At 39.9% G+C, this 22,289-nt stretch overlaps 1 protein-coding gene across 1 annotated transcript in view; it reads left to right on the top strand.

The window, feature by feature from the left end:
• The window catches only part of cdh2 (cadherin 2, type 1, N-cadherin (neuronal)), a 60,065-nt gene that overhangs the window by 26,808 nt on the left and 10,968 nt on the right, over positions 1-22,289 (top strand). Inside the window, exons 3-10 of the mRNA XM_067605962.1 lie at positions 11,004-11,224; positions 15,286-15,453; positions 16,680-16,835; positions 18,000-18,144; positions 18,528-18,700; positions 20,162-20,299; positions 20,764-20,949; positions 21,673-21,926. Of these exons, the coding sequence (XP_067462063.1) occupies positions 11,004-11,224; positions 15,286-15,453; positions 16,680-16,835; positions 18,000-18,144; positions 18,528-18,700; positions 20,162-20,299; positions 20,764-20,949; positions 21,673-21,926 (1,441 nt within the window). The remainder of the gene's footprint in view (positions 1-11,003; positions 11,225-15,285; positions 15,454-16,679; positions 16,836-17,999; positions 18,145-18,527; positions 18,701-20,161; positions 20,300-20,763; positions 20,950-21,672; positions 21,927-22,289) is intronic.

The following is a 22,289-nucleotide window of genomic DNA, read 5'->3' as shown; positions in this document are numbered from 1 at the left end:
CTCATGGCCTTTTCCGTAAGAGGCTGATCTTTTCTTTCCTTAATATTTTTTGCCTTGAAATTTAAATATTTTTCGCTAAATCAATCCCTCAAGGATTTTTGAAAACTGATTACCATATGTACATTTTACAGAAGTTAGTGTAGAATATAGACGTATGCAGAATAAATGAGTATACATTTTTTGTTTGTGCGCAAATGACTTAGTAAATCATTTTTTCTTTACTTGTAGAGAAGCAGAAACAGCCCCTATCTTACAGTATAATAGCCTTCTCCAGAGGCTGTCAGCCTCATCTTCCTTTGTCTGCTGCTTTGTTTCCCAGCCAAAGAAGATTCACATGCCTTCTCCTTGTTTCTCCCTGTGCCCCCGCTTCTCCAAAGGAAAAGGTAGAGAAGCAGGAATTCCATTAGCTTTGTTCTCAAAAACTCTGCATGAACTTGTGACTGTGCTATACATGACATAATGCCCCCAGAACTGGTCTCAGATCCCCGTGCATTTATTACAGCTTTTATTGTACATCTTATACTTTAGGTGAGTGTATCACATTCGACTTTTTTTTTTTTGCAGGCAGTCTGTGTCGTATAAAAATCCCTCACGTTTTGAATCTGCCTCAAATTGCTGCACTTTTCTGTTTTGAGCATACAGTGGAATAAAAAGAAACTGTATATGTGTGTCAGTGTGTGTGTGTGCACACATCCAAGTGTGCATGTTAAAAAGAAAGAAAAAAAAAAGTGAACAGAAACGACATGTTTGTGTGTGTGGTTAGGTTTGTAATTGGATGCAGTGGACCGTTTCAGTCTTTACCTGAGCCAGTCATTTGCATGGGTTTGATTGACAACAGAGCTATGCAAAGCAGGCACAAGTAATATCCCTATAAAGGTAGAGAGAATGCAGAAACCATGCTGTTTGCATTAGTTATCACTTTCTTGTTAATTAGTATTGAGTCATTATTACTAAGAACATTTCATTTACATAAAGGCATAATAACCCCGTCCAGCCATGGTCCATCTACTCGACTGTTTTAGTTTATTTTGCCAGATTAGATCTCATCTCAGGTTGAACATAGGGGGAGGTTTCCATAAATTTGCTGATGTTATCAAACTTAATGTACTCCCAAGAATCATAAAGTCCACCCTAACAACCGCTAAACTAAAACAGGAGAATCAGGGAGTATCACTCAATCACACACTAAAGACACTCAGACAATCCTAAAAGGAGGTAGAATCAAGCAGAAAAAGAACCTCAAAACACATTTTTATGCGATATGTACACACATGATTAATAGAAATAGAATTGGCTTCAAATTTTGCTTTGCTGTGACCTTCTACTTTCTTTTCTTTGTATAGTCTTATATACAGGATGTTGTTTTTACACCCATTGTAATAAACTGCCTTAACTTCCATTCACCTGTGAATGTGACTCACTAAACAGATAGTGGGTAGTAGTGCATGTAAATTAGTATATTATTCATATTATTCTTTTACATTGCCTTGAATATCACATGATGTCCTTGCTATTGTGTATGTTCTGGCTGGTCATTTGTGTGGCTTATTCAGCACCATGCATTTAAATGAAAGTTTAAATGCGTTTAAATATAGTGAGGCAATCATGATGATTACATTTATCACTAGACACAAAGCACTCCCAACACATGAGGATCAGTACTAACCACGGGCTGCCGTATAGCAATGTGTGGAGCATATCACATATGGAGAGAAGGCACCTACCCCAGTCACGCATGATGGTTATTATTTACGGTGGCTGGATCTGCTTTCTTGCAGCATTAAACGAACTGCATGTCAAGCAATGACACAGGAGGTTGGACAATTTGTCAGAATTTAATCATGTCCTTATAGACATCCATGCTAATTTTATCAAAATTGATAATGTACAAATAGCTTCCCCGGTGGTCAATCTCTGGGGAAATGGCTTTGTCCTCTTGAACACACAACCTTTGTCCAGTGGAAATCAAAGTTTTAATGAACTGTGTGGTTTGTTGTCTCTGAGTAAAGGTCCTGTCTGTCTCTTCACTGTCTTGGAACATATCCAATGTATAATCTGCTTTATGCAAGAGATGAAAGATAAAATTGTATTTGCGATTATATTTAACATAAAATCCTTATTTCTTCAACTCAATTCATTACCATTTCTATTGTGAACACAAATCAGGCTTTTTCTAAAATGTAAGCCCTGGATAATGATTGTATTTGTGGAACAATGATTGGTACAGTTCTGGGCAGATAGATATATTTCTGGGTTTCCTCTCTCAGCAACAAATCAGACCAGGAACTACTATGCTAGTGTGATTAAATAAAAAGTCTTATAAGACCCTGTGAACATGCCAGTGGATGTTACCTCATCTCTGGTCACTGCCTCCTTCTTTGTCTCTTTGATTTTTTATGTTGGTATTTTGACAGAAATGATCAAGGGGTAGAACTAAATAGTTTTGAGCCTGTGCTTTTGAGATCAAAAGGACCTAATAATGTCACATTACAGGTTGCACTCAGGCAGTTTTAGTGCTCGGCCCTCGTGAACAGCCTCTTCAGAAAATATCAGGTCAGCTTGAAACCAGAGGCGTAGCAGCTCATAGTTATCAGCTGCTGTAGCTATTGGCTACATTCTTTACTTTTATGCTTGTCGTTTCTTTTGGACTCTATTTGAACTTGAACCACCAAAAATATTTAAAGAGATTAACATGTATACCATCAGCCATTTCAAAGAATCCAAGCAAACTGCTCACTATATATAGGCTTATCCTTTTTCAACACTTGCATTTGAACTGTCTCCCAAGCTGACATTACATATAACAATACACACAAGTAATGGAACGGATGTCATTTTCATACTGAGCAAATCTGACAGTGCATAATACCAGAGCTCTTACTTTTAAGTAGCGTCTTTAATTACAGTAGATGCATAATAAATGAAAGTGATCAATATCTGATGTTTCACTGTTATGCAGATGATACACAGTTATATCTCTCCATTAAACTCTCGGAATATAACAAGCTGGCAACACTTCAAAGCTGCTTAGCTGATGTGAGAGACTGGATGTCAGAACATTTTTTGCAGTTAAACTCTGACAAAATGGAGATGCTTATCATCGGCCCTGAGCACCTCCGTAATCAAGTCTAGCCACTGCTCGGTCCCCTCATCCCAAATATTAAGGGCACCACTAAGAACCTGGGGGTTATCTTCGACAGCGAGCTAAGCTTTGAACAAAACACAAAGAAATTGGTACAATCATGTTACTACCAACTCAAGAATATTTTCAAGATCAGAGCGATGTTATCTTTTAGCAATACAGAGAAAAATATTTGTGCTTTTTTCCTCAAACCTTGACTATTGCCTTGTTTACCTGCCTCAGTGCACAAGCTGTAGCTCTACTTCAGACTGTGCAGAACTCTGCAGCCAGACTTCTGAAGACCAAACACTCTTCTCACATCACCCCAGTTTTAGCCTCTTTGCACTGGTTACCGATTTCTTTTAGAATCCATTTTAAAATCTTTCTCATGACTTACGAAGCTTTACATGGCCAGGCGCCAGAGTACATCAGTGAACTCTTAACTCCTTACTGTACAAAAAGGCCTCTGAGATTTGCTGGGTTAGGCCTGCTAGCTGTTCCAGAGTCCAGGTTAAGGTCAAAGGGTGATTGAGCTTTTGCTGTACTGGCATCTCAGCTTTGAAACAGTTAGTTTTCGATCTGCTGACACTGTTTCAGCTTTTAAATCCTGTCTTAAGACATATTTTTACAGACTTGCCTTTTTGTCTGACAACTATTTTTATTTGTTTACATAATACATCTTTGTCTGTTGAGCTGATTTTAAGTTTGTTGTAATAGTTTAATTTGTTTTACATTTTGGATGATTTATTCGCAAATTTCTTTTATACAGTCTTTTAATTGTGTGCTTGTATTTAGCTGTTTCTTGTGTTTTTCTTTTTATTTGTGATTGTTTCTTTTGTGCTGTCTATAAAAAGCACTTTGTGCTCCTGGTGTGAAAAGTGCTATACTAATTTATTTATTTCTTTATTTATTTATTAATGGTTATTTCTCACCCAATAAGAGCCTCAGAAATGGGTTAACTGTCTCTCCTGTTGGAAATGCCTCAGATGTAGTAGCACTGTAACAGCGACATGGCACAGCAGAGATGGATGCACGGTGCAGTGGAGCATTTCTTAAAATGTGTGTTACTGCAGTGTATGGTCACCAGAGAATGACCTCTGTTACACAGGAACAATAAAAAGTGATGCATGTGGACACCTGAAATGGCTTATTATTCACAGTCTGATTTTTAAAAGGCATCTCAGTGTCTCAACCTGCTTCTGCCCTCCAACCTCACACAGATTGCTTTGTTTTAACCCTACCTGCTTTTGTTCTTCATCTCTTTGTAGGCTGAACAAAGTGACCAATGCCAACAGCTATAAGGTGAATTAGGGTATGGAGAACAATTAAAGACCTATGACCTTTTATGCCAGGGTCAATGAATAGCTGTAATGGACATGAAGTCAGCACCTCATTTCATATAATTTTGATTTACATCTGAGAGGTTCTGCCACCTGGGCTTTGTAGACTAGGCATTGTGATTAAAAGACAGGAGGCTATATTGGTATTACATGGTTACATTTACCTTTTAGTGTCATTATTTTAAAAGTATCAATGTTCGTCATTTGAACCTGAAGGAGAAAGGATATGCATTTTCCTGAATACCCCCCCCCCCCTGCAATCTATAAAGCTATCAGCTTTCATAATTGTATCTGTTTTATTTTTCAGCATATTAATGTGATGCTTTCTATAATGAGCTTCACCTGCATGCATTTTCAGCGTTCACATAGCTTTTCTGAAAGGCATCATAAAAAGTAAGAGCGTTTGACATCCCGGTAATGTGGTCAGTTTAATACCCCACTAAAGCCTCTGTATCAAGCCGCTCGTCTCAATAACTCACAGAACAAAATCCCAGTAGCTATGCGCTGATAACTGCAGAAGGATGTAGCTTAGCCTTATCAGCTCTTGTCTCCAGTGACACAGTAATCCACACAATGCTTGGCTGTCATTGTACTGGAAAACACAGAATCATTTCATTTACCCAACAAAGGCCTGAGAATAATTGTGATGTCCCCCTGTGCTTCTCCTTCACTACTAACCCATAGAGATTGCTAATTTTCAAAGGCCAAATATTATTTATTCAAAAGAGCTCAACTGCCACCACATATTTATTCTTTGCAGATAAACCTGTTTTGCCTCTGGAATAAGAGGCTCTCGTTAAATGTCAGTTTAGGAAGCTCACAGAGGCTGGTTGCTTTCAGCTACCTTTTTTGCACAGTCAGAACAGCAGGTATCTACCAAGCATGCAGTTGATGTGTAGGCATTAGACTACCAGTGGAGAGGGCTAATGGTAGTTTCGTTGTGGCTAATCAGTGTCGAGACAAAACACAGCCTTTGTACCCGACAGATACAGGGAGATGCTTTGGCACTTAAAAGGAAATGGAGGTGACTCTTGGTCTGGTGGGGAGTATTTTCACCTTGTAATTGTCTTAGTGAGTACAATAATTGTTAAACAGACTTGCTGTGCTCGAGGAGAACAAATGACCATGTGCTAATGTGATATAAATGCAAGTGTAAAAAGAAAATAAATGTGAAAGATGATTGAAAATTGTTTCCCTCTCCTAAGGGCTAGTTTGCTAGATCAAGGCAGCTTAAAAAAAACGTCTATGTTTGAGAAAAAGCAAGCTCTTACGGCCACTCAAACGTTCATGGTACACTTTGAGCTTACGTTTGTCAGTGTGTATACCAATGTGGGTGTCTGTGATAAGAGAAGGTGGTGTCAATAGACTTATTGTGTGTCCCCTCATAATTCTCCAATTGAGGCAGCAGTTTTATGAAGGAAAATAGCTCCAACAATATGCACAAACTACACAAACCAAGTGCTGGGGGAATGGTCACTGCAATCAAGCTAGGAAAATGAGCCAGCTGCTTGTTAAATGTGGGTATGCTCTGATGCAATTCCTCTTTAGTTTTCTTAATTGCTAGACACTGAACAGACTACAAACACTGCATGTTTTTTTCATGCAAATCCCTTACATATTTTAGGCCCAGCTATAAATGCATGGAATGCTTTGCGCGTTTGAAGTGCAGTGCATTAGTAAAACGCCTTCAAGGGCTTAGTCTGGCAAAAGGCAGTATCATCATTCCCAGATCCAAGCTTCAGCTACAAACAGTTTACTTTCTCTGAAGAATACACTATTTTCTGAAAACAGAAATGTACCGAAAGTCTTATGTCTGCATCTCAGCTCCTTTTGAATAAATAGATATTTGGAAATGTTTTGATTCAGTCAAGTAGCAGAACATAGCATCACCTTGATTGCCACAATTGCCCCTCTACCAGTGCTGTGAAGGATCGATGATGTTTTCTCACAGATTTATTTGCTTGATCTTTGACGCAATTTATTGTAGTTTTATTCATTTAAATGTGCATAGTTTATATATTTGTACAAAAAATGGATCCGCATCTTTACTGCAAAATCATAGAGCAACAGAACAGTTCTTTTCCATTTGAAGATTTACTCACAAACAGTAGTTTTCACATTTGACAGATCTACATTCAAATACCCATAATTGGGAAGAATATGATGTAATAAGTTGTGCAATCACAGGGTTTTTTTTGGTTTCTTTTTAACTTAGCAGCCTTGAAGCTGTAGAATATGCATTCTCAAAAATAGCATTAGAAAAAAAATACAGTTAAAAAGGATAACATATGAATGTGCAATTATGCATAGCAAGCAGCCATCTTATTTTAAAAAAAAAAACATTAGTGTATTTTGCTTTTAGCAGTTTTTGCAATAATTGGGCAATTAAAGAATATGCTGTGAAGGATATTTTTGTGGTTTGGCACAAAGTCTGTACGTTGTTAGAGAATGCTGACCTTAATTTAACATGTTCTCCCCAATTTTGGATGGGATTAGAATTTCATATCACAGCAGTTTGAATTGAGGTACCAAAGTGCGAGCTCCACTGGGGCTTAACAGGATCTTATAAACAGTGGTGCTGGCATGGATGTCTCACGCAGCACATTCAGTGGGAGCCTCTGCTTCATATTGCATTGTCTCATTGCCAGTGCGGGCCACTCTACTAAACCTGGTCACATTCATTTGTGAATAATGCATTTTGTCAGGGGTGTTGTACCGTTTGCCAGGGAGAGGCCACTGGGGTATTTGCCTGGGTCTGCATTTATCAGCAGCTACAGATGAAACACCTATGCTGAGTATTTCTCAACTGTCAGTAAACTCACTTCCCAGAAATGAATGATGGTATATTGGGATGATCTCACATGAGAGGTTTCAGTCTTGTCACATTTACAGCACATTAGAGGGACTTTCAGCCTGCTCACTTGCAGCCAGTGTATTTGGCAGGCAGGCATAAAAGCTGAGACTGTGGAACATTTTCTTTGCCTCCGTGAAGTCACGGACTCCGCATTCCATGTTCCAAATTAAATGTATCTCTCTCTCTCTCTCTGCCTCTCTCTATCTCTCTCTAACTATTTGTGTCTGTCTGAGTCAGAGTTATCACGTGATGGAGCAGACAATAGAGAGGCACTCTCGCACTTCGGAGAGGTTAGCCGGGGTTTTTGTGTTGCTTGTCAGTGAGGGGGGCATCTAAACTGTGAATAGGATCATTGAGTCGGAGGTAATTTTGGGCCCCGGTGCAGGGCATTAGTTGGACAGGCCTTTCTGCTGACAGGCCTGTTTCTCCCTCCCTCTCTCTCTCCCCCTCTTTTTTTTTAACCCCCAACCCCCAGTCCCCCTGCTGCATCGGCATTTCTGTGCAAACCAAAGGCCTTTATCGTTGTGCCCATGACGACATGTCTGATAGGGCGTGGCAGCCAAGATTTCTTTTAGCCCTTTACCTTGGGGAGCCAATACATCTAGATATAGATAAGTTGCAGCAGCCGGGTTTTAAGCGGGGACACACTACACATTTCTGCGGTTTTATAAGCCACCAGAGTGTGTCTGATAAATGAATAGACACATGTGGGACATTCCCATTCATTATCATTGGAAATGGTCATGCCTGCTGGGAGTTTGTGCAGTGATTGCAATGGGGGCTGACTGTTGAAGGGCCTCTCAGAGGTGTCCTGATGGCCAAATTTCAGACAATGTTAAAGAGCTAGAGCTCAGCTCAACAAGAAGCTTGGGCTAAAAAAATCTCACAGGGGGAACACTGCTGTCAAGTGAACCGCTAAACACATTCACAAAAATGTATAGTCAAAAGCGCCAGTAGGACAGAAGAAAAACACATTGGCTGCAGCCGCAAGGGGAAGGATGAGGATATCTGTGAAAACAAAAATTGGCAGAGTGCGAGACACTTGAACGCATTCAGGGATGGTTTAAATTAGTGAGTAAAGAAGTGAGTCGAGCAAGCGCTACCAATTAGCGCTACCAATTAGAGTGTGGGTTATCTTCTATTTTAATGTTAAGTTTGGTCAATAAAACATCAGAAATCTGTGAAAAACATCCATCACAATTTCCTAGAGCCAAAGTTGATGCCTTCAAATTGCTTGGTTTGTCAGACCAACAATCCAAAACCCCAAAATATTTAATTTACAAAAATCAAATCTTCATATTTGAGAAGCTGGAACCATCAGTGATTGGCATATTTGCTTGAACAATGACTTTAACAACTAATCCATTATCGAAATAGTTGCATTCATTTTCTTTCAAAAGATTAAGCAACTAATCGTTTCAGCTCTGGTTACATTTTCTGAATAACATTGTACAATATTCTTAATCCAAGTATCTCACTAAGAATAGTGTGAGTTAGACTTCACTGACTTGAGAAGCTTCTTAAATCTACAGACTGTCTTCTGCTGTATTGTGAGTTATTTTGACAGAGCCTTTCTCTGTATTCCACCTCTGTTTGAGTATCTTGCTGACTTGGGCTGGCTGGTGATTGCCTGAAGGCTTTGAGTTTACAGGCGGCTGGCTTTAAGGAAAAACCTTCAGAGAGAGAAGGTCATCTATCTGATGTCAGCTTTGCCAGGTTCAAACAGAAAAAAAACTAATTGGTCAAGGGTAATTGCACAAAAGCAGCCAGGAAAGAGATGGTCAATATCAAGTGAATTCCAGTATAGAAGAAAGACTTTGTCATCTTCTATCTTCATTATTGGAACTGCTGGCCCTCCTACAATGCATTTTCACCTTGTGTGCTGTTGAGCAAAATTTAGATGAATGGCAAGTCTTATGGTTTAAAAAAAAAAAAAAAAACTCCAGCTTGCAGTGCAGATTTCTTGTTTTGTCAGTTTTTAAATCTTTTAGCGGGGTGGAATGGAATGCAGCATATGGTCCTTGCAGATGATTTGTTCCCCCTGTTTGGGTTTTGATAAAGTAGAGCAAGATTGCATTTTCATTCATCAGGATGAATACATTGTGATTACACTGCATGTCATTTTCTAAACTTTACGTAGGCAACCTCACATTTTGGATTCTCTCTTTTTCACTTGCATTCAACTTCTCTCAATCCAAAACATCTTAGTTTGTGTAGGATGCCTGCTCAGGTATTTGTATTTTCACTTTTCTTTCACTAAATTCACTTTTCAATAATAGTGTTTTTTTTTTTTAAAGGAACATTTACCCTCTCTTTTCCGCTGCAGTGTTGCTTTCTGGAATTCTGCCTTTTGTTGCTCACTGAGAGAACCTTGAACAGGTACAGCTTTGTCAGTGTGGAGACCAAGGGCATCTACCTAAAAACATCTGCCTTGTCTGCTGTTACAAGCAGCAAAAAAGTAATAAGTTCTCTCCTGTTATTACTGAAAGATTTATTAGTGTTATGGTGTGGTGCACTTTGGGAGAATTGATTGCAAGTGTTTGGGTGATACTATTAAATTAGGCCTGTAGGTTAAACTTATGACTTCCTTTAGACCCCAAGCTGATCTACTGCATCCTCTCCTCAAACCCAGAGGAATCAGATGGGCTATGAGATACTCTGAAGACACCACTGGGTCCCCAAGGTAGCAGCACAAAGGAAGATTAGGTACCCTCCTTCAAGGCTTTTGTTAAGTAATTCCACATCTGCTTTAATAATTCAAAGCAGCACCAGCAGAGCCTCCACACAAACGATATATGGTAACGTTGTGATCTCTCTGGCCGGGAGGAATTTTTATCTTTCCCTTTATGCCTTTTTGTGTGCTATAAACATGAGGGGGGCCTGCCAGGGAAACATACACACAAAAAGATCACACAATGAAGCTCCTAGGTGTGTGTGTGTGTGTGTGTGTTCGTAGGAGGTACATAGGCTGTGTTATACTGTCAGTCACTTGTAACATGAACCGGCGTTGTACCACTGCCACTGAGGCACCTGTGGGACTCGAGCCCCCATGAGCCACCTGTCTGCAGTGTCTTTATGCGTGCGTGAGTTTCTGTGTTTTCTGTGTGCACATGCTGATGAAATAAACATCACATGCACTCACTTGTGTCTCTTGAGGAGCTGAGGATCGGTAGTCATCCACGGAAGGCATCCCTGTATGTCATGGGGGACAAAGCTAGCATGCGATGGCCTTAGCTGGAAATAAAAGAAGACTCACAGTCTAGGAGAATTTAGCGTTTTTATACATACTTTCTAGTTCCTATTCTGTTTTCTTAATCCCATATACTTCAACTTTAGACAGACTAATTTACACATCAGATTTTAAATGAAATGTTTTTTGGGGTTTTCTTTAATAGCCCTTAAGGGGTACTCTTCTCTTTTTTCTTTAGTTTTCTCTCCTTCCAACTCTCTCCTCCACTGCACCTGTTTTGAGCAATACCTTTGGGGCACAGCTTGAAGTGAATAATGTATGAGCGAGAGAGAGAATCAGAAAACCTTTGTGGACCTTCTGTCTGTCTGTGTGTTTGTCTGGCTGTCTGTCTTCCACCTCCTTCGTCTCTATCTTTAGTTTTTTGGGGTTTTTTTAGGTTTCTTTTTCACTGTTGGGCTAATTTTTAACTTAAATCCATCTGTCTCTTGTCTCTTACAGTGAGGTTTTTCGACTGTGGCCGAGGTGGTCTGGTGCGCTTTGAATGCAGTAATCCATCTGACTTCCGGATAGAGGCCGACGGAGTAGTTTATGCTGCCAGGAGTCTTCAGCTCTCTGGGCTCCAAGTGTCACCGTTGCTGATCAAGGCCAGTGACGACACCACTCAGCAGCAATGGGTGACCCAAGTCCAGGTGACACCCTCTGCACCCTCCAGCCAGCAGGTGAATAAACCTCAATAACTTTTCTATAACATTTCTGACTTGTTTGTTGATTGTCTGACTAGTGTTACTGCAGTAGAAATGTGGAATGATCAATTCTGCCCTTGCATCAAATAACTTAAGCTTAACAGGCACACTGCACATTCACAGATGATTAGTTCCCTAAATTGTAGCAGGTGTTCCGAGAGACTGGATGGATGCTTGCTAATTAAAATTTAATGTGTCAATTTACTAGGAGCACAAACATATACTGAACATGGTCAGTGGGTAGCAAGAGCAGATGCAAAATAGCTCCTCATAAAGTTGATTTCAGTGAGCATATCTTGTGTGTCTCGTGATTGTGAGGTTATTACCTTATCATCCAAAAGGGGACGCAACTCTTTCAATGTTTTGGAAGACAGGAAGCATCTGTCTGAGCTGTAGAGTGTCGTTTTAACCGTTCCGCTGGACGTGTTGTGCAGTCATCTGCGATTAGTTAGAATGACCATGTGCTCATATGTCAACATTGCCGTTGGCCCAGGATCAGAGGAGGTGCACAAAAAAGAACTGCACATGCCCGATCCGTCTGCCTTGTAACCAGGAAATGAAAGGAAGCTCTAAAGGCTGTGTTATTGTAGAGGTTTTAACTTCAGTGCCAGAGGATTATGTGATCCTGCTCAATTAGATAATATCTGTTGCCTTAAACTTACAGGAATGACGCTCTGCACAAATAGACACACATATGCTACTTTCAACTCTGTGTCCTACTCTCTATCCTGACCCGTTCTATAGGGTTATAATTTAGCATATATGTGCATATGTTAATAATCATTGCTGCAAGATCTTTGATCATTAGCCTTCTGTTGTCTTAATGAGCACCCCCAAATGTAATAATCGTGTTTGTTTTACAAAGACCAATGTGCTTTTCTTTTTAATCCCTGTAATATACTTAAACAAATGGCCGTAAGTGGACATTTCTAAATGTGCAGCACCACAGATAATCTCAGGAAAGGCAGGCATCGTACTTTATGTGGGTGCAGATTAAAACTAAATGCTGACAGTTATGTGTAGTTACTGTCAGTGCTGCGGGTGTTGGGTCTGCTGGGCCGAAATTAAACTTGTAGCCAGTAATGATTTCATGGCTTTTCAAAATGCCGTCGTTAGCCACTGACACTCATTTACCATAGAGACTCCTGCAGGTATGTGATTTTAATGATACCATTAGTCATTGTTGTTGGTTGGTCAAAGGCAAATGCATACTTTTCCCACACAGGTAAACATAGACTTTCTGCTGTTTTTTTAGATTTTAAATAGGAGCCATAATCTCACCATGACCCCTGTATACTGTACACGTATAAAAAAATAATCAACTGTATCATCAGCAGCTACACTCTGATCTGTATCTGTTGAGAGCTGTTGGGTTTGCTCTGATTTGTCCGTAATGAAATCAGGGATTGACTTTCCCGTATCTTGCACATTTATGAGGTCATGGACGGCCATCACACATCTCTTAATCACATCAGTGATTACATTTTTTTATTAGTGCCATGAATGCGACAGCCTTGGGGAAACATTTTAATCAATGACAACCAAACAATATCCTCATTAACATGAGAGTGTCCTCACCCACTGTATCCACCTTCATTAGAACCTCAGCTCCACAGCAGTCCATGAAGAGAAAACATTTCAGAATCTGAAAGAGGGATTTTTTTTCTAAAAGGGCAAATACACACATAAGCAAAATCCTTCCCAGACACTCACAAACACTCAGGCCATCACTCAACCTAACACTCTCCTGGACTCGGGAAGTAGTCTCCTAGTCAGAAGATGGAAGGGGTTCGGAAACTGTGGACGGGTGCAGACCTCCAGCACACAAGAGATAGATGCGTATTGGGCTGAACAAACCCACCATGCCATTCATCATTCCAGACACAGGTTGCAAATAATTACTGCTCTCACTCGTGCCCATTTTAATAGGGTAATAGATATTTCTGAAGCATGCTCCTTCGCTATCTGTCCGCTTGCCTCTCTGCATTTCCAATGTGTGAAAGCAGTATAATCGGATTTCAAACATGATTAGTGGAAGCTCTCCAACAGCTCCCCAGATGTTAGAGGAGGGGGAGTGCGGGATATGAGTCACGTTATAAGGTGGCAAAGTGGTAATTAATTTCTGTGTTTGCATAGGGCACTTTTTAGTAGTTTGTAGGACCAAACAACATTCAAATAATTACAGGCAGCAGTAGGGAAGATTCTTCAAGGGACCTGACAGTTCCATTGAAATCCCAGCTATCATTCATTGACATAGAAGGATTTTACATATTGTTTTTCTGTTTTCCTTCCTACCTTGTTTTGTTCAAGGTTATTTTAACTTTTTCTGGCACTACTTCAGTCTCCTCAGTCTCTGGAGCAGCATAGGCAATTTGAGCCATCTGTGTGTTTAGTGTCTGGCTTGCAGGTACCATCCTCCTTTGTTTCAAATCTCATTCATTACAGCCGAGGGAGGATGGCAGATCCATTATGGAAGCTGGTATGTCTGTGTGGGTGCATTTTATCAGCACATAAGAAGAGGTGTGCCATTTAAAGCAAACCAGAGCTGGTGGTGTGCGGTTGCCGTTTCCACACCAAAGTGTTTCAAGGCATATTGTCACATGTTGTACTGTACATATTTTAAGCTACAAAGAAAGTCATAAAATAATTGATTGTTTGATTGAACACACATTTAGAGTAGGTATTTGGAAGAGTGTATTAAGTGTTGTAGAAAATGGCAGCCTGTTTCCTTTTTTACACAAAAAGGGAAAGGTCATCGGTCAGCCTTCAATACCACTAGATAGTAAGGTGTCATTTCAGTTAGTGGATTAGCATGTGCTGCTGTTGATTATAGCTTAATGTTTACATGATTAAGGCTTTTATTTCTATGGGATAAACATAATAACAAGACTAGACATTCAGCCCTGTGTTTAAACAAGGCAGGGTGCCGCGTGGGTGGTGGTGTGTTGTTTAAGGTACAAGTCCAGGATGAGTAATAGATAAATCCGTTTGAAGGCTTATCGGGTGCCAGAACACTGGACAACTGTTGGTAATGCTCACATACTGGATTTTGCAACTCTGTAAAGTTATCACAGCGGCAATTATTTTATCTTTTGTCATGACTGTTGCAAGGTAAACAGTAGAAATAAGATGCTCATGTTACAAAGTAATTCATGTATGGCTTGCATGTATGTGATTGGCCAAAGCGACGCCTTGCTGTATGATGTCACGTTACGGCACATGTTGAGCCAGCCAACTTTTTTGCAGGTTGACCCTGCGTTTTTTGCCTAAGCCCTCAGTGTTAGCACCCCTGCTGTGCTGCCCGCCAGACTGGCTCCATTCAAATGAATGAGAGGGCTGTGTTTTTTCACGCAGGGCTAATGTCGGTCTGAGTACGGCCTAGTGGGGATATTTACAAGGGATTTGCAGCCCCTTTTTAGGCACTAAACAGCCTGATTGCGTTTGTCCTTATTTATTAAAAGGCTGCACCAAGGTTTTGTGCCAGTAAAATGGAAGAAAAGTGGCACAGCTGAAAAATGTGTGTTTAGTCTCATGCAACATATTTTAAGGTGCTCCTTTTCAGACCTGCAAAGCTATATCTTTCCAGAATTGTAAAATTACGTCACTGGCTGCAAATCACATTAGCTGTTGCTAATTAATGTTAATTCTGTGAGTAACTTGATGGCAGGCCAAAATGAAATCTGGCTGTTGTAATCCAATATTTGTTGAGACATTTCACCCCAAACCACAAATTGTCATCCTCTTGGAGGTGCTTGAGGTAAAGGGGAAAGGGTCAGGGAACACCAAAGTCAGTAAGATTCATCCTCTGGGAAACATGAATGTCTCTATTTAACTTAATGGCAGTCCCTCCATAGTTAAATATAGGTATGTACAATATATACAGTATATATACATATATGCAGTGCAAAAGGGTTGGACCCAACGACCGACCAACATTGCCATCCGTATGGCCATGCATGGCTAAAAACGTATGTACTCATGTTTACTGCATAGATGTGATCACCCAACTCTTTAACTAAATAATTTCCTTTTTCCAGGTCAAGGAAGTTGATGTCCCTCCAGTCATGTCGAAGGATTTGAAGGAAATAGTGTTTCCATCACGAAACATGGACAGCCAACTGAAACGGATGAAGAGAGACTGGGTCATCCCCCCAATCAATGTTCCAGAGAACTCACGAGGCCCATTCCCACAAGAGCTTGTCCGGGTAACATTGCACACCCAAAGCACATGCATGAATGCATGCACACATATGCGCACGCACACACACAAACGAAGCCTTCTCTCAACTTCAAAGAAAATGCCTTTTGCTTGATATGACAACCTTCTAGGTTCTCAATGCCCCGGGCTCCTAGTCAGAGGGTCACACACATGAGACTTGTGCCTTCAACAAAATGCTTCATATTTACAGCGCTTTGCTAAAGGCCAGGGCTCTTTTTTCCGCTGTATTATTTATCTTTTGTTTCAGGGGACAGTCAGTACCAATGTAACCTGGCATTATTTAGAAGGAGTGAGAAATCTGAAGTGCTCACCAGCTCAATTGTTCCTCAGTTACCTGTTGAGATATTACAACCCTTTTATCATGGCGGAAGGACACATTTGGCCCTAATCATTTGCGACAATTCTCTGGTCAGGGCTCATTGTGGGTGGCTGACAGAGGACAAACAATACTCTGGACAGTTAAGAAGTAGATCCTTTTTCAGCACATTAAGCTGACTTCCTTACCGAGTGTTAAGTCTTGTACATGTTATTTGTATGTACTATATTTAATCCAACCATATTAGAAGGGATGTGTCTGGGCTTTAGTGGATGATAACGGGATGAGGAAATACTCTGCTTGCTCAGCATGGATCCAGGGTGTAGGCACAGTGGGTCTCAGATTACACGGCAAACAGCATAGACAGCACATCCAAGACAGAACTTCAATACTACATAGACACACACTCTTTTATATGCACTCTTTTACTCACACAGCAACCTATTTTAAAAACAACACTGTGATTGGTACTGAAATGATAAGTCTTAGTCAGTCAATCTACAGAAAGTCACTAGCAATTATAATAAATAATTGAATAACAAAGATTTGCTGGGCATCGTTTCTAAAATGTTGGATTTGCTTTTCTCTTTTTATAATTAGAACCTGAAAACGTTCAGATTTGACAGTTGATAAGAACAAGTGATCTGAAGACATCCCTATTGACTTTACAAACTTTTTTTGACTATAAACATATCCATATATCCTTATATCCATATAAGCATATATGCCAGCCGATAAGAGATCCTTATTAAAAATCTCTATTTTATGTTTTAATGTAAAAATGTTAAAAAAAAAATGTAACTGTGATATCCGAATCAGCCTCAAAAATCCAGTGTCATTCACACTATATTTAGTACCGTTCTGAAGCTATCATTAACAAATCTTTACACCCACAGATCCGATCGGACCATGACAAAAACCGGTCCCTAAGATACAGTGTGACAGGCCCCGGCGCTGACCAGCCCCCCACTGGCATCTTCATCATTGACCCAATCTCTGGAGAGCTATCTGTCAACACACCCCTGGACCGAGAGCACATTTCCAACTTCCATGTAAGTCAGACATAACAGTTAAAAAATAAAAGTTCTTTAATGATTTCCCTATGATTTGAAAGAAAGATTTTCCAGCCTGAAATGAAAAGTGTTTTCTCTGGTGCTGCTGTACATTCCTGCCAATTGGTACGTGCTCAGTGGTCATGTGTAGCTTAAGCAGTCTTCTCAGACTCAATAAAGACTGGGGCGTGATGAAGGTCTCCAGGGAATCTGACTTATCCGTCTGAGAATTTAGAGGATTTAACGTGATGTTTTTGAGTGAAGTGAGTGTGTGTGTGTTAGATACATTAAGGAAACCTCTGGCTCTTTCTAGAGTTACTTTATTCATTAGTCTTTGAATTATAGAGCTTACTGCTTAATACTAGTTTTTCATGTGTTTTAACACAAACTGGTAGACATCAATCAGGGTTGCACGTAAAGCTAAATGATAGTTAGAGTTAAACATATCCCATATCTAATAGGAACTAGACTTTATGGTAATACCTACTAGGTCTATAGTATGTATATGTACATTGTACATATGTACAGGTAAATTTTGAATACATTCTGTATTGTTTTATATTTATTCTAGCGCATGAATCTGTGGGATCAAAATTTAGATGTATCCATGAATTGAAAACCTGTTTGAGGCACCAACCTTGCAGTTATGTGTCTGTAGGAAAAAAAAACACAGCAGATCAGAGCTGTTTTTGTAAAACAGAACTGAACTTGTACTGACCCAGTGTAGGCAACAGTACTGAATAAAATCAGGAAAAAAAGCGTATCTGTTTCAAGAGACAACCATAAAAATGCAGCTGAAATGCTTGTATTGTCGACTCTGTGGCAGGTATCTGACTAAATCTAAACATCTGTTTCTCTTTTGCCCTGCACATGGTAGAGCTAGTTGTGGGAAAGACTTGTTCTTTACCAAAAACAAAATTCCTCCCTTGGTCACGCTTGTCTGAAAAAAAGATATTCTGAACTTTTTGGTCTGCTACATATAGTAAAAGACTTTTAGTGATTGTTAGTGGAGTTAATCATCACAGCAGTTTAACGGACGACATTGAGTGAATGGTTTGTGGTTTGTCCCAATATATTGTTTGCACAGTCAAGGATCATCCTTGTGCGTGTTGGGAATGCCAAATTTGCTTGCTACAGCCCAGATATGTTTATGTTTCCTTCCAGCTGAGAGCTCATGCAGTGGACCTGAACGGCAACCAGGTAGAAAACCCTATTGACATTGTGATCAATGTGATCGACATGAACGACAACAGACCCGAGTTCACCCATCAGGTCTGGAATGGCACTGTTCCAGAGGGTTCCAAGCCAGGTAATGTACCGTATAAAGCCAAGCGCAGCATCAAACTGTATGAGCAACCGATCGGCTGTAGTCTGAGCCCCCGACTTCACATGCTGCCATACTGTTAGCAGATCAAACAGCATTGATGACATTCCTGGGGTGGCCACTTTATTAACTTTGCTTCTGCTGTATTAAAGTGATCAGTAGTGTTTTAAGATCACAAGGAAGAACACTGGACTCTATATTACAACACTGCAAATCTAGTAGTGTTTAATACAGCACAGTACTGTTGACTTCTAATGTCTTTTGATTGCCAGTGAGGATTACTAAAGTTAAGTCAAAATAGAAGTAACATAGAAAGATGAAATGAAAGTATTTATATGGTTATATGTTTCTGTCTTTCCATCCAATAGGAACGTTTGTTATGACAGTAACAGCTGTTGACAAAGATGACCCCAAAACAGCTAATGGGATGCTGCGTTACAAGATCCTGTCTCAGAATCCCGAGACTCCAACCTCCAATATGTTCACCATCAACAATAAAACAGGAGGCATCATTACAGTGGCGGCAGGCCTGGACCGAGAGGTGACTGATGCTTTTTCTTTATTTATTTTATTTATGACTTAGCTTTCTTTGTCTTTATTTCATAGACAGTAATGTTGTTGCAACTCCACTCTTTATTTCTAGACATATTATAAAATGATTGCATTGGTATTTAAGACTTTCATTTGCAAGGCCTTCCATGATATTAATACATTTTCATATTGCATTTAATGCCTTGCTGTAGATGTTTATCATTGTATTCATTTTCTATCTTTTATATAAATGAGCTGTGCATTTTTAAAATATGAAGACAAAACACAGCCTGAGTATCTTTGCTAATATCCAGGCTGTCTTAGAACTAATGAGCCAAAGTGAATTTTGCTGATTACCAACTAAATGTGAAGTAAAAATGGACTTGGCCTTTTCACACTTATTTACTATTACAAGGAGGTAGCACGCATCACTGCGCAGCTAAATGTTTCCCTTCCCTCACTTTCTCTCTCTCTGTCTTTCTGTTTCTAAAGCAGAAACCTTTCCTTAAATTTTCTTTCTATCTCTCTCTTTCCTGTGCTGTAAATTTTAGCACTCTTTCATTTAATTGAATCGCATGGCTGTGTGAGAAAATAAATAAAATAATATATGAAGCTCGAGCCAGTTGGTGCAATTCTAGTGAGGGCAATCTGGCTAGGTGGCTGCTCAATCACTTCCACCCTGGGGCCGCCGTTTTATGTCCGCCAGTTGCCACCATGAAAGTAATTTGCCCGATTCTCATTACCTAGCAACTGGTCCATCACCTGAGTGGCTTTTAATGTGAAAAGAGTCATTTGTTAGCTTCACGATGGTGTACATAGCAGAGGTGTAAGTTTCACACATGCACTCGCAAACGCACCTCCCCCATAGGGAATAAATCAGATTTATATAAAAAGCCACCATTAGTCATCATAATTAAGAAGCTAGCCAGATCAGATCTGTTTCATTTGAGTTAAACACATAAATACTGATGTAGAGTAAGTTACCATCTTATTAGGGACACCTATAAAATCTGTATCATGCAACATGCATCTTAAATTAATGAAGCTTATAAAGTTCAGGTTTCTTTGACACTGGTGGAAAGGTGTTAATTCAACTTTATTATAATTTTGGAGGCTGTAGAGTATCATAGTGTTGTAATTACCTGTATTATATTGAATGTTTTTTTTTTAATCCTTTGTCCTCATTAACACACATGAGGGGGCAGAATGTTAGGAAACACTTCTTAATATAATGCAGATGAAAACAACATAACTATTAACTACAGTCTTAAAAAATACCAGAGTTAAAGTTATGATAGATAAAAATTGATTATTTTTATTATTATTACTGGATTATTGTATTGGATTTCATTTGATTACACAGATGCACCTAATAAATATAATATCCACAGTCGAACATGGCTACATTATTGTTGTATTATTTTCAAAGATCTGTTGTTTTAATCTTTGTCTCTCTTCCCTGCCTCTCCAGAAAGTGCCTCAGTACACGTTGATCATCCAGGCCACTGACATGGAGGGCAACCCCATGTATGGCCTCTCCAACACAGCCACTGCTGTCATCAGAGTCATTGACATTAATGACAATCCGCCAGAGTTCACTGCTGAGACGGTAAGAAACAAACTCATATCCGATACATCCACACATTAAGCACCGCAAGGACCCTCATTTCACCCCAATGTAGATATATGCACTCAACCGTCAGTCCTGCTCACTTACCTGGTTCTGCTTGCCCAGCATTTCAGAAACCATACAGATACACAAGTAGTCAGCCATGCGTAAAGTGTTATATTCCCCTCCAAATGTTGACACATGCAACTACGGGGATGTCTGCCCGACTGAAAGAGGCACTTAATGTGCTCGTGAATCACTGAAATTTGTAATGCTACTGTTGTGCTATCAGGGGAGGACAGGGAATGAGATGACCATGACGACATGATAAGTTACCTTAGATGTCTATTTACCCAAGATTGGTCCTGCTGTGCTGTGTGAGGCAGGGATCAGTGTATTTTCTGCTGCCACAGCAGTATCACTAACAGCTAGCTGCTGTGTACGTTCATGGTTTATTCATGCAGTTTTTCGGCGAGGTGCCTGAAAACCGTGTGAATGTCATCGTGGCCAACCTGACGGTGACTGACAAGGACCAGCCCAACACGCCGGCCTGGAATGCTGTCTACAAAATCACCGGAGGCGACCCCACCGGCAGGTTCTCTGTGCCCACTGATCCAACCACTAACGAGGGCCTGGTAACAGTAGTCAAGGTGAGGCCTCCTCTTCAAACTCTACCCCTTATCTTGTACTATATGACGTTTGGGGATGGTTGGCTCTGCATTATAATGTGGTAGATACGATATTCAGTTAGCTGTGTTGTATTTTTGTGTTTAGGTTTATGTTATTTCAGGAATTATTCTAAGTTTTTGTTTTTTGTTTGATAGAATATGTCTTGAATGTTATGAATCATAGCTCACAATTAATGAACACAAGAAACAACACAATTAACAATGCAACTGTCCTGTTGTGTAAAGAAGTTGAAGCATTTTGTGTGAAGCCTCTTCTGAAGTTTAATTTACTGATAATGACTAGTAAGATACCAAGAGCTGTGCTATCAGCCAAATTAATTTGAGTCCTGTATTCTCAGCTTGAATTATGTTTATATTTGCAATAAACATATTTCAAGCACAGAACATAATTTTTAAATTCAGAAGACATTTCAAATTAAATTGATTGGTTGCACAACTCTAACACCAGCTTGCTTTCTGTTGTTTCCTTCATCTGACCACAGAATAACATATTTTCTCTATCAGATCTCACTGTCTGTTGTGAGCTTTCACAATACCATTTTCAGGCAAGAGGAAGAAAATACTTTAACTCTTTAAATGCTCTCTCACTAGTTTCACATAACCAACAAAGTAATGTGATTTCTTTCTGTTAAATTTTTTTTGAATTGTGATGTGTGACTATATATATCTTCTTTGTTTTTCCAGCCTATTGACTATGAAATCAGTAGGACGTATGTACTGACAGTGGAAGCGAGGAACGAGGTTCCCCTTGCCAGAGGCATCCACTCTCCTCGTCAGTCCACTGCCACAGTCTCCATCAGAGTGATAGACGTCAATGAGAGCCCCTACTTCGAGCCCAACCCCAAACTCATTAAACTGGAAGAGGGAGTGTTGCCTGAGTCAGCGCTGACTACCTTCACTGCACAGGATCCTGATCGTTTCATGCAGCAAACCATCAGGTAGATTTTACACTAAAAAAGAAGCAGAGCTGCCTGATTGAAACTTCACACATCTTCAAAGAAATCAAGTCCAGTCCACAAATGTGGAAAATTTGAAGAATTCCTCTGGCATTTAAAGTTAGTTTCATATCCTGCAATGTCTGTTCTCTCTTAAACATCTGTGCCAGATGTTTAAATCCCACATGTTTTATCAACACAGCAATGAGGACACTAGTAGGCTATGTGTGAAACTGGAGTGACATGATTGGTTGAGTTGACTGTTCACTCTGGCCATCAATCCTCCTCAAATAACACTACACTGTCAGCACGTCTCCTTCTCATTCTTGTTGAACAAGGCCAATTTTTTTCCCCTTTTCATCCTCA

This window comes from Thunnus thynnus, chromosome 12 (assembly GCF_963924715.1).
Source record: "Thunnus thynnus chromosome 12, fThuThy2.1, whole genome shotgun sequence".
NCBI classification, from domain to species: Eukaryota; Metazoa; Chordata; class Actinopteri; order Scombriformes; family Scombridae; genus Thunnus; species Thunnus thynnus.
The sequence above is the reverse complement of the archived record's forward strand: the minus strand, read 5'-3'. Positions and strand labels throughout refer to the sequence as shown.